At 34.8% G+C, this 13,369-nt stretch overlaps 1 protein-coding gene across 3 annotated transcripts; it reads left to right on the forward strand.

Annotated features, from left to right (window-relative positions):
• Nucleotides 1-3,533: 3,533 nt before the first annotated feature.
• Nucleotides 3,534-7,540, forward strand: LOC107587904 (uncharacterized). 3 transcript variants are annotated; one of them, XM_016275864.1, is made up of 14 exons: nt 3,534-3,985; nt 4,234-4,295; nt 4,442-4,474; nt 4,574-4,627; nt 4,770-4,829; nt 4,958-4,993; nt 5,112-5,156; nt 5,267-5,305; nt 5,398-5,439; nt 5,584-5,628; nt 5,737-5,778; nt 5,853-5,930; nt 6,526-6,852; nt 6,933-7,540. In XM_016275864.1, the coding sequence occupies exons 1-14, from the start codon at nt 3,891-3,893 to the stop codon at nt 7,265-7,267; spliced, it is 1,293 nt and encodes a 430-aa protein (XP_016131350.1). In that variant the 5' UTR covers nt 3,534-3,890; the 3' UTR covers nt 7,268-7,540. The 3 variants fall into 3 exon arrangements, with proteins under 3 accessions (XP_016131350.1, XP_016131351.1, XP_016131352.1); XM_016275865.1 differs by lacking the exons at nt 4,958-4,993; nt 5,112-5,156; nt 5,267-5,305 and having other exon boundaries at nt 3,536-3,985; XM_016275866.1 differs by lacking the exons at nt 4,958-4,993; nt 5,112-5,156; nt 5,267-5,305 and having other exon boundaries at nt 3,536-3,985; nt 5,587-5,628.
• Nucleotides 7,541-13,369: the final 5,829 nt, after the last annotated feature.

The following is a 13,369-nucleotide window of genomic DNA, read 5'->3' on the forward strand; positions in this document are numbered from 1 at the left end:
GTGGGGGGGGGGGGGGGATTGATTTCATTTGTGGTTATTTTTATGATGTTGCAAATAACACAGAACTAATGTTAAGTTACCATTTTTCTCCTCAGTTGTTGTTTAGGGGTTTGTGAACTCAAAAAGAAACCCATGATGTTTTTGCACCTGTCTGTGTGAGTTAGAAAAGCAAACGGGTGTGAACTTTCACTCGCCGTGACTGTTTAGAAACAATTAAATGTCCACCTGAAGAAGGGTAATAAAATTAATTTTATATGTCCCTCTAGCGTTCTCGTGCTCAAACCATTTCACTTACTGACTTATTTTTAATTGTTTTTTGGGGGAGAGTTTTTTTTTTATTTTTTATTTTTTTAAAGTTTTGTTGTACCTGGTATTTTAGTCCCTGTTTTTACGAGTCTTGATCACAAAGTTCACAAAACCTTTTCATATTAAACCTCTCCGAGTATAAATGCAGATAAGGAGTGATTTGTTCCTTGGTTTTGAAGAATATTATAGGGACAAGACAACACGGATTTGATGGAGTCATGTTTCAGCTCTGCATTTGGACTGAAGGCCAGATCCAATCAAAACTACTGTAACATTTCTGATTTGTGTTGGATCATTGTGCAATGAAGCATTCTTTTACCAATAATGGAAGCTCTTTTGTTTCAGCTGTGCTGGCTCTGTGTATATTGCAGGTTGATTTGGTCTTGGATCTTGTTAAACTCTCACCAGTTGCTGTTCAAGGATTACTGAGTAACACAATCAATAATATGCCAATTTTTGTGTTACCTTCAGTTCTGTGTGTGTGTGTGTGTGTGTATATGTGAGTGTGTAAGCATGAGTGGAATTGTCTTTTTTTGTTTGTTTTTAAGAAGTTTCAGACATTTGTTTGATACTATGAAGAATTTTTGTAATTTTCTTTTGAGAGCCGACTGTTCAGTGAAATACACGCATTTCTTTCTACCCCACGATTAAATCAATTAAACAGGTGAAGTATCAATTTAGCATTGCATGTTGTGTTTTACTGTGGTTTGCCTTTGGTTGGGCTGATTGAAGAACAAATAATAATATTATGTGGACGGTTTGTGTCACTCCCAAAGCTTTTTGTCTAGACAAACTGGATCTTTAATACCTTAATTGTTTAAGTGTTTCTTAAATTGTTCTTTCTTTTGGTCTTGTCTAGTAGTGAAATAAGCAGATGTTGAAGACTAGCTCTGTAGTGGAGGCTGAACTCATGTTTGTCCTGTGTTCAGTGTGACCAGTTCAAATCGAAATGTCTTTACTGTATTGTAAATTCATTCATTTAAAGTTTGCAATAGATACTTTTGCAGAGATTTTGTTTGTTTTATAAATCATTTAAAAGAGAAAATATATTGTTTAAGTAAAAAGACCATGTCACTTGCTTTATTTAGCTGTACGTTTAATGCAGCCTCTCTAATACAGTGGTCCTTACATAAATGCTATGTTTGAAGTCGGGTGGGAAAAACGGAGGCTACCTCACTCACATTTATATGGAATTCAATAAAACAAAAAAAAACAATTGTTGGCTGTCGTTGAAAACTAGGTTTAATTTTTCGTTTAAACTGTGGCAGTTCTCGAGTTATTACCGATTCAAACCAATTTCTCACGAAACAAAAGTTACTGCTGTCACACACAAAAAGACATGTGACCCTGGACCACAAACCCAGTCATAAGGGTCAATTTTTCAAAATTGAGATTTAAACATCATGAAAGCTGAATGAATAAGCTTTCCGTTGATGCATGGTTTATTAGGATAATATTTGGTTGAAATGTGACACTTTGAAAATATGGAATCTGAGGGTGCAAAAAAATCTATCAAAATACTGAGAAATTTGCCTTTAAGTTGTTCAAATTAAGTTCTAAGCTATATGCATATTGCTAATCAAAAATAAAGTTGATATATTTATGGTAGGAAATATGCACAATATCTTCATGGAACATGATCTTTATTTAATATCCTAATGATTTTTTTTGCATAAAAGAAACATCGATAATTTTGACCCATACAATGTTTTTTTGGCTATTGCTACAAAATACACCCATGCGACTTGAGACTGCTTTTGTGGTCCAGGGTCACAAATATTCTTAAAAAGCGTTATTTTTTTGTTTGTTAGAGATGTAGTGCTTCACCAAATCGTCAAACTAATTATTTTATGCTTCATGTACATATGTTCATGTTAAAGACATGTGACCCTGGACCACAAACCCAGTCATAAGGGTCAATTCAAAATTGAGGAGATTTAAACATGAAAGCTGAATGAATAAGCTTTCCGTTGATGCATGGTTTATTAGGATAATATTTGGTTGAAATATGACACTTTGAAAATATGGAATCTGAGGGTGCAAAAAAATCTATCAAAATACTGAGAAATTTGCCTTTAAGTTGTTCAAATTAAGTTCTAAGCTATATGCATATTGCTAATCAAAAATAAAGTTGATATATTTATGGTAGGAAATATGCACAATATCTTCATGGAACATGATCTTTATTTAATATCCTAATGATTTTTTTTGCATAAAAGAAACATCGATAATTTTGACCCATACAATGTTTTTTTGGCTATTGCTACAAAATACACCCATGCGACTTGAGACTGCTTTTGTGGTCCAGGGTCACAAATATTCTTAAAAAGCGTTATTTTTTTGTTTGTTAGAGATGTAGTGCTTCACCAAATCGTCAAACTAATTATTTTATGCTTCATGTACATATGTTCATGTTAATTTCCTGATTTAAAATGTTTGCGAACTTGTTACCAAAAACTGCGACAGTGTAAATAGTTTAAAACTTTATTTTGTGCGATTTCACAACATTCTAAAAATAAAGTCAATAGACCATAAATAAAACTCAAGTAGACACATGCATTAAAAAGCCAGTATGTGTAATAGACTTGTGTAGTAGCGTTAGATCGTTTTGAGTTGTTCGTCTTCCATGCGTCCAGGTTTTCCTGGCCGTCACGAGTTTTGGTTTGGAGTCCAATGCGTTACACCTTCTTTCTTGAGCTTTTTCTGCCATCTAGTGGACGTATAAGAGAATTGTTTTTATTTTTTATTTTAAAGCTGTTTTTAATGTCATCTCAACAAATGGGGATTGTTACAGAAGTCCTTACAGAATATTTAGTTGTTTTGTTTAAAAGCGTTTCTAAATAGAGGTAAAGTTGGACACTGACATTTAATATTATTATTTTACTAAAAATAATGCCCACAAAACGTTTAGTTCTGAAATCCTTTCCTGTACTTCCTAACACTAATTAAGCCTAGAAGCTTAAACCATGTGTTATGTTTTATTAATTACATTTCCAATTAATTTTGTTCTATTTAAAAGTAAGTGTCCCTACATTGATGGTGTCTCAATTAGCTGGTAAGTCCTGAGAAAATTGTGATTTGTGATCTATTTGTGTTTGAAGATGCATTTCTAATTGTAATTTTTAATGCTCCTTTTATTATTAGTATATTAAATCATATTGTGTGGTGGGTATGTCATTTAAACAATTTTAATACCATTTTAACACCAATGACAAATGATCAGAAAGTGTCTCTTACCTGTATTCATCCTAAACTTTATTATCCTCATTATAGAGATCAATTCTGATATGATGCTTTTTTTATTTATAAAGGTCTTTTCCTCAAGTGTTACTTTAAAACCACTTTTGAGAGGTATATAAGGTAAATGAATAGACAGATGGAAGCCTTTAATCTAATGGTTTCCTATTTCTTCACAATGGCACAAACAAATTCCTTCAGTGGATCTCTGAAGGGCAGGAAATGCCATGGGGTGAATTCAGCCATGCATCCCCTTATTATTATAAAACACACCTGCTATTCAGAGTAAAACAGGTCTTTGCTGGTTTCTCAGGCCTCGTCTCCAGTGTCCCTGTAACTGGTCATCTATGACCCTATTGTCCAGATCAGCGACCTGCACTCATATAAAGCCACAAATGACACATGGGCCCTTCAGAAGGACATCAGCACTCACCATGAAGCTGTAAGTTACCAAACTACTCTCTTTTCCTTTTATTTGGATTTATTTTGTTGTGATATGTTTAGTCAGGATTTTCCACAATAAAATACAAGATCCGTGTTACTAGTTTTCGAATACTGTTTTATGAGTGCTGGTGTAAAATTTATGATATTGCACAACAGCTCGACAATATTAAATGTGTTTACATTTAATTTACATCGACATTTGGAAGATGTTGGTAATTTTCCCTTTCGTTCTCCCTCCTGGCTCAGGACCAACATCTGCCTGACTCTTCTAGTCTTGATAAACGCTGTCCATTCAGCAGCTATGAGAGGTAAACTTCATTTGATTTGTGTTTAGGTTTTAGACAACATATTCTTCTAATTATAATTATGTTTAGCACAATTATATATTTGCTTTGCTTTGAAAATAGAATTATTCTAAATAATTCATAATGACATAATTCACTCTTATTTTCAGAAGGAAGTGGAGATTTGTTACGTTTTTTGAAGGGTGAGCATGTTTTGTTTTGTGTTTTTTTCCTGCTAAAGGAATCATTTACATCCATGTTACATTCATTATTTATTCTGATTTTGTACATTCTCTCCTCAGATGCATTTGAAATGAATCTGCCTCTTGACCACACTGATCCAACACAGCTCTCAGGTCTGTGAATTGTTTCTTCAGTATGACCTTTCTTGAGTCTGTTGCATGGAAGTGAAGGGGAAGAGCAATTAATAGAAATCAGAAAATAGACCGCTGTGCTATTGGTTGTTGGTTTCTGACCTCGGGAGCCCTTTTTCCTTAGAAATGGCCCTAGCAACAGAGAAGATTCTGGATCCTGTACATCCGACAGATCCGACTGCAGGTCAGTGATTAGACGGTGTTGGAAAAACTGATGTAATATTCAGACGTGTATGTTTGATGATTTAAGAAATTCCGGACAGTCCTAAACATGACATTTATTTATTTAACATGATTTTTCTCTATTTACAGAATGTAAAGCCCCAGAAATTGTTGTCAACTCTGCTGGTATGTTTTATTATTTCTTATTATTTTATTTTATTTTTTATCAAAACATATATGTTTGCACTTTGGATATATTGCTTTAAAAATTCATGAGTCTAAAAAGTTGTTTTAATTCATTTAGACTTTTCCAATAAAACACCCAAACCAAATCTGGTAGATCTTGCAGGTAAATTAACAATTTGTTCTGTCCAATTCAATAAAAAGACTGATGTTTGAATATTAGTTTGTCTACTGATTTTTTAAAACACATGATCTCTCTAACTTGTCTTTCCTAAGATGTTGCTGAAGAGAGATCAGTTGAGAGTAGCAACTCAGGTGATCAGTCAAGTAAAACACATGAAAAATAAAGCTTAACTTAGTATATATTGTTTAGATATTTACTATTTCTTAATTTCCTTTTTAAACAGACAGCAGATTAGCAGAAAGAACATCGGCTGAAGACAGCAGAGGTAGAGATCTGTATTATATTCATTATACTTCTGCATGCAAGCTGTTAGATGACTTTTGCCATTTGTAAGTTATTTGACAGCCTGTAAAATATAATCATAATTGTCTGCAGGCGTGTAACTAATTCAATATACTGTTTGCTTCAGAAGGCGACAGCGACAAGAGGTTACAGCTGAGAACAACACTCAAAGGTATGCTGCTGGATTTAATGTGATTTGTTGAAATTAACTTTGTTCCCATTAAAAAAAGATTCTTTATAAAAATGTAAAAAAAACTCACTGACATACTCTGGTCAACAGACACCCACAAGGCATTACAGGAGCATTATGGGAACTCAGCAGGTAAGCAATAGTTCCATCTGTTCTCACCCTGCTTCTGTTTATATCTGCTGATGTGATATTGTGTGTTAATATAGAGAGTATGAGTATGGACAGGACTGTCATGGACATAGACATGACTGAGGGCTCAAGCAAACATATTGATAAAGCAACAGGTATGAAGTTTTATACTGTATATGTGATCAAATCTGCTGGAATACATACACTAGGTTTGGGGTCAGTAAGATTTTTGCTATTTTCTATTTGATTTCATTTACTTTAAAGAAATTAATACTTTTATTCCGCAAGGATGCATGGAATTGACCCAAAATAACAGTAAATACATTTATAATGTTACAAACGATTTCTATGGTAAATAAATGCTGTTCCTTTTAACTTTCTATTCATCAAATAATCTGTTTGTCACATTGATAATAATGAGAAATATTTATTACGCACCAAATCAGCCCGTTAGAATAATTTCTGAAGGATCATGCGACTGGCAAAATGGCTGCTGAAAATTCAGCATTGCCATCACAAGAATAAAGTACATTTTAAAATATATTGAAACAAAAACTGTTATTTTAAATTGAAATAATATTGAATCAAATAAATGCAGACTTTTAAAGATACTTCTTTAAAAAAAAGAACATTGAAAAAAGCCTTTCAACAATAGTTGTATCTGATAAAAGTGAATTTTGTTTTTATGCTCTTAAAGCTCTAACAGGCACAGACTAAAAGCTATACAACTCAAATTGTAATTCTGTGCAGTGATGGAGGACATTAGTAGTCAGGAAATGGACAGACCTGAGCAGAACGGGAGATACCGACCTCCAAGGACCCAGATGTTGTTAGAAAAACACAACTCTGTGGTCACAGACAGAGGCAGACAAAATCTGGACTTTATGAAAGAGTTGGATCCCATAATTCAGAGTTTTGCTGGTAGAATGAACCTCAAAGGCCAGACTGGTAAACCACATGATACTGATAAACACCAGCAGGAGAGCCACAGACGAGCAATGGATTTAGACAGCCCAGAGTTTGTGGACACCCCTGATAGACCAGACCTATATGCTGACAGTGAAGAACAAATCTCAGGTTAGTTCACTATAAAACCATTTCATTGATAAATAATCAGTCAAACACTGCTAATGAGACTTTGATTAAATATTATGCAGGAATCAAAGCAAAACTAAACTATGCCGCTAACCAGGACACACTGGACGACAGCAGGGAATTGGCCGATCGGATCCCAGGATGCACTGAAACATCTGTTGAACATCCCATGGAAGAGAACAACAGTCTGGATGCCCCTAATGTGGGCCAGAAGATTCAAAAGGACACAATGAGCTATCAGAACCAGCTGAGGAAAATATGTCCCACTAAGAGAATACGAGCATCCAACAACCCAAGAGCACAGCTGGATTTAGATAGTCCGGAAAGAGTGAACAGTGAACTTTTGGACAGAGACGACAGCAGAGAGAGGCTGGAATATGTTGCGCTTCCTCTGTAGAGAGTAACTTTTTTGCCCAATATCTACTTTTTTTAACATTTTTTTTTTATTTTGACAGTGTGATTTTAATGTCTGTTTGAACTAATACATTTTTCTTGGTTTGTTTGTTGAACTTGCATAAATAAATCATTATTAATCGGTTTTACGTTTTATGATCTTGTAAGATGTGAGTATTATTGAAAATATATATAAATGATTATGAAAGCCTCCTTGACTTAAGACACATTTTGTAAAAATAATAATACTATTAAATAAAATAACAATACTATTAAAAATAAAGAAATTGTATCAAACAAATAAATGATTATGAAACAGCCTCCTTAGGAAAGAAAATAAATTGTATAAGACAAACAATACTACTACTAATTATTATTATTAGCATAGTGTTAATGGGTGTTTTAAGAAGAACATAGTCATTATAATATTATTAATAATATCATTAATGGTAATTAATAATTATTATAATCATTTAAATAATATTTTTATAATTTGTCCATTTATTTCTTTATTTTGTTTTCCCCTAGTATTTAGTATTTTGTTTCATTTGTATATATCCAAAATTGTCCATTAAAGTGTAATGTCAGATACAAGAAAATACTATTTCAGTTTCTCTAAATTTCATGTTTAATCCAATATTTTACTTGTGTTTTGGTAATTGTGTGTGAAATGCATTTACAGTTGTAATTATGTGTGAAATTTACTGAATGCACAGATTTTATGAAAAAAACTAAAATGACCACAAAAATGACAAGAACAAAATTACAGATCAAATAATACACAAGTTTTAACAGAAAAAGTTAGTAAATATGATTTAATTATTTTATAAATTATTATTTTAAACTAATTAAAATTCATAGTATGTTTTTCTAAAATGATAAGCTTCACATTTAGACTTTTAAAAATAAAGGTTTCAAAAGGGGGTTTTCTCAGTGATGCCATAGAAGAACAATTATTGGTTCCCCAAAGAACCTTTTAGTGAACAGTTCTTAAAAGAACCTTTTTTTTTGTGAAGAATATTTAAAAAAAATCTAAAGAGCCTTTTGTGGAATGGAAAGGTTCCAAGGATGTTAAAGGTTTTTCAAAAATACCAATAAAAACCCCTTTATTTTTAAGAGAGTATGCTTTTAAATCGTCCAGAAATTGGCCATTTTCACTTTCATTGCAGGTGCCTCACTGCAACCTCGATTTCGTTTCTTCTTCTCTTTTAATGAGAAAGAGGAACAAGTCAAAATTATATATACCACATTATGCCACAAATGCTGTCAGCTAAGTTTAACTCGTATTGAACCCTTTAAAGCATCTTTTCAAATTATTACAGACCTTGTAACAACGTTGAACAGATCTAGTACTCAATGGCAATCACCCAGTTTTAGGAGTCATACTGTATGCTGTCATCTCGTTCAGCTTTACAGCAATAGTTCCCACGTGTGGAAGGTGACAAGGGGCATCTGATCTGACACATCAAAGCCTGTCAACATAACACAAACAATGGACATCAGCAGATTGTACAGTGATGTAAATCTGTCACTTCTTGACATTAAGATTTCAACGTTCACAGTCTCAGATTCTACCTTCCAATACTATGATACTTCTCATGAAAAAGACGTTGACCTGTTACACATCTTGTGTGCATTAAATCTAGAGACATTTAACATATCCAGAAAGATCTATCACTTGGATGAAACCTTTGGGACAACACAGTGCAGCTCCAGTGTCTTGTGTGTATATATATTTTATATGTAAATCTATACAGTACACCCAGGACAGAGGATGATTCACAAGTAATCAATCTTTATAGAGCAAAAATAGCCTTTAAAAAGACGTGGTTTTTTTTTTATGGGTCAAAGTTGTCAACTCTGTCCAAGAACACCAACCACGGTGCTCCACATTCTTCAGATTCCTCATTTATGGAGGTTCTGTCCTGGGACTTGAGCCCTGTAAAACCAAGTGCTTCACTGAGCACCATCAGCACATCCAGCTGGTCTCAGGCCATACCGGATACACTGACCTGAATACTGTCTGTGTGGTTTGATGTTGAATATATTTAAGCCACATAGAAAATAAATAAGTCAATCTGAGTTTGTGTGTCATATTTCAGCTTGATACACAAAATGACACTCAAATATGTTCCCTCTTCGTTGTGGTTGTCTACTTTTTTTTTTTCATTCTCTTTATCTCTCTAGAGACCACAGTCTTTTTTCAGTTGGCTTCTCAATTTAAAGTGCCCCTATTAAGAATTATGAAAGGTTCATATTTTGGTTTTGGGAGTCCCCAACAAGGGGTTGACATGCATGCAAGGTCAAAAAACACTTTCATTGTCTTATAATATGCATTTATTTTTACCTTATTTGCTCGAACGATTCATTTTTCCAAATCCCTCCTTTGCCTGACGCTAATCTGCGGTGATTGTTCATTTCATTTAATCATGCCTGTAATGCCTGATAAAGCAGCGTTTGTGAGCGCAGTGCTGCTTTGTGTACAGCGTTACTGGGGAAACAGCTATTTTACCACTCCAAAAGCTGCACCTAGTGGCAAATAATTAATTTGCATTATCATTCAGACCAAAGCGAAAGTCATGGTTTCCCAGATTTGCGCAGGCAATATGCTAATGTTTCATGTTGACGTCAACATGAAACAGCAGCGTTTGTGAGCGCAGTGCTGCTTTGTGTACAGCGTTACCGGGGAAACAGCTATTTTACCACTCCAAAAGCTGCACCTAGTGGCAAATAATTAATTTGCATTATCATTCAGACCAAAGCGAAAGTCATGGTTTCCCAGATTTGCGCAGGCAATATGCTAATGTTTCATGTTGACGTCAACATGAAACGGCTTGGGATTCGTTTTAAAAACGACTTATTTCAATGATTCAGAGTCGACTCTTTCTTTAGAGAGGCATTCCCTGCTTCCATTCGAAGGGCTCATCCCTATGCCCTAATCCCTTCAAAGGGTTTACCCTCCGGAGTGAGAGCTTCTAAAGGTTAATAGGTGTAGTAGGGGACCAAACAACTGTTCCTTGAAGTGCCCTTCTGCATCATCATCACGTGCCCACACTGAGGCGCCATCATCATACAAAGTATCTGCGCAAAGAAACATGGAGCCCGAAGTATCCATCAGTTGTACCCTTCGAAATCCTTCATTCTGAAGGGCCCTTTGAAGTGGCCAGTTTTGAGCTCTTCGGTTTGGAACGACCCTTCAATATGGCGGCCATGATTGTTTTCACTCCGAAGTGCCCTTTGGGGGGCGATATATCCCGTTTGGGATGCACCACACTCCGAAGTGCCCTTCGGAGGGCGATATATCCCGTTTGGGATGCACCAAATAACTTTATACGGTGTACTTTCAGATTTAAAACTTTGTAGGATGTTTTCATTCACGTAGAGCTGTCACACACTGCATAAAAGGTAATTTTCAAAAATCCATAGAGGCACTTTAAAACAGACCTATAGACAAACAAATTTAGCTCATTGTAGATTCCACACAGAACTCAAAGCTTGATGCACCAAATAACTTTATACGGTGCACTTTCAGATTTAAAACTTTGTAGGATGTTTTCATTCACTTAGAGCTGTCACACACTGCATAAAAGGTAATTTTCAAAAATCCATAGAGGCACTTTAAAACAGACCTATAGACAAACAAATTTAGCTCATTGTAGATTCCACACAGAACTCAAAGCTTTTTACCCTCCGCAATTAGCATGACGCCTAAATAGCCATAAGAAATTAAAACAGATACATTTTGCTCATTTACCTTATTTAGTGACTGTCTCGGACAAATCTGTATAAGTTCTGTCTTTATAAATCCCTACACAAGTAGGTGGCGAATAAGTGACTTTTCGTGTATTATTAGTACGTTAAATCATTCACTTAAACGATTCGTTCAAACACTGATTCATTCAGAAACACCACAAACATGTGTTACTTGAAGAAAGGCGACGGATGATTCTGATGTGGTTCCAGATTTGGATATATGTTCGTTGAAAATAGACAAAGTATCTTTGGGAATGTTGTGTCTAAAATGTAAGTACTCTACTCATTTCCTTTTTGTTTGTTCAAGTGTGCCACGCTGATATTCGAAGTGTTCGTGTTTATTTTGCATTAAGTTATATTTCATAAATACGGAATGTGTGTACATTCCCTCAGGTTTATATTACCACCCAGGAGTCTGTTTGATTCAGCGTTTCATTGGAAAACTGGTAACTGCATGTCGAATGTTTCATGTTCCAAATTTATACATACCTATAGATCAGCCAGTTGGCTCTGTTTACGAGACCATGAAGTGACCACTTTGGACGGATAAATATACTATTGTAGATACTACATCAAAAATAATTTTTCTCTGCCCTGATTTTGAAAGACCAACACGAATAATGAGACTCTGCTGAAACATGAAATTCTATGAGCAAGACCTAAATGCTGACAAAGCTGATGGGTTTATTGGTCATCCAATAGAGTCTCGATTACATCTTTGCTTTGTTACAGACAAAAACCAAATCATGAGTTTTTAATAATGACTGAAGCCTCGTTTGAGTTGTTGTCCCATGGTGACTGCTGGATAGCTGACCATCTGCCAATGAGTCTGGTTCTTTTCAGACCCCTGAAATCTTCCGGCTATGGGTCCAGAAACCCCCTGTGGCCCCCAATGCAATTTGTCCTCAGACCAAACGCCGAACCACACACCAGATCAGGCGTGTGAGCAAATATGTGTGTATGTTCACCATGGAGAGCTGTTTCCGTCTATGTGGAGTGAGGGGGAACATGTGTGACCGCTCCATGTCTGGCTGCAGCCTCTGCGGGAGGAAGTGGGGTTTTATTCTGCAATGGCTTTTCCAGGCGGAACAAGGAATGGGAAGGAGATGTAGAGGGAGAAAGAGGAGAAGGAAGAGGAGAGAGACTAATTTCGTCCAATTCCAGCACCTCGCAGAGAGCCTTAACACAAAAGCATGCTATTCAGAGCCTGTCGGAGTAAAATCAGCAATTTCCAGATATTAAATGATGGATGAAATTAGTGTGTTTGAAGGGGGTATAGGGGGTCTTGTGGCTTGGGAGAATGTCAAGAAATAACTCCCAGAATCCTTATTCAAAACTTGAATGTAGCTCATTGAAGGATCTGATCAGTATCTTTATGTCTGGTTCATTTTCAAACCCAACATCTGGGCTCAGAGCTTCAGGAATATTTGCTGACTTTTTCCTCTACTGTTGAGTTAAGTTCCTTTGTGCTTTATTGGAATTGGGTGTTTTTTCAACTATATACACTTTTATGTCACAGGTGTTGATTTGAATGACAACTAACAACTAACTTTGTATTTAGGTTTCTTTCTTTAGTGAACGTCATATTATAATTGTCATTGAAACGTTTTTCCATACCTTCATATATATATTTATATTTTTGCTATTTTGTAAATGGTCTATGTATGTATAGATTTTTTTGATGATGACTTTAAATCTTAAAACATAAAATATTGTTACAAAGAGTGAAATGATAAACCAAAAAGATATTGTATGCACAATGTAAGTAGAAAATTGAAATAATCTAAATAATTTTTCTAGACAGGTTCATATGGCCAAAAGTAGAAGAAACACCCAATTATTTTTTCTGTACAAAATTCCAACTCTCTGAAGTCAAAGTAGCTGTTATTCAACAAAATATACTACATTTAATAATTAAAAAAGAAGACTGTCAAGAATCAGGTTCATAGCTTTGCTTCTGTGCTTATTTAGTGCATCATTTTGATATATACGTTTCGAGAAAAAGTTGTCTGGCTTTTGAAAAGTTTACACTTAGTTGTGGACTTAAATGTTATTAATGGTGTTTCTGCTCTGAGAATGCACCTTAGCCAAGGACTACATTTTATGTCTTTGAAACCAGCCCATAAAAACAGCCTCTATGCTGATTCTGCATCTACAATTAACTCGAACTGTTCTATGCAAAAATGATTCTCTTAATAATTTCTTTTTGTCTTGTTTTCAGCTCAGAAATATATAAACATCCTATAAAAAGGATAAATTATTCTGAGAACCTTAATTACATAAAATACTGACTCAGAAAAAAATATACAATGTAATTCAAAGGGAATTTAAGAGAAGCTATTTTTTTTTATTG

The sequence above is a fragment of the Sinocyclocheilus grahami genome, unplaced genomic scaffold (assembly GCF_001515645.1).
Source record: "Sinocyclocheilus grahami isolate Dianchi unplaced genomic scaffold, SAMN03320097.WGS_v1.1 scaffold96.1, whole genome shotgun sequence".
Lineage (NCBI taxonomy): Eukaryota > Metazoa > Chordata > Actinopteri > Cypriniformes > Cyprinidae > Sinocyclocheilus > Sinocyclocheilus grahami.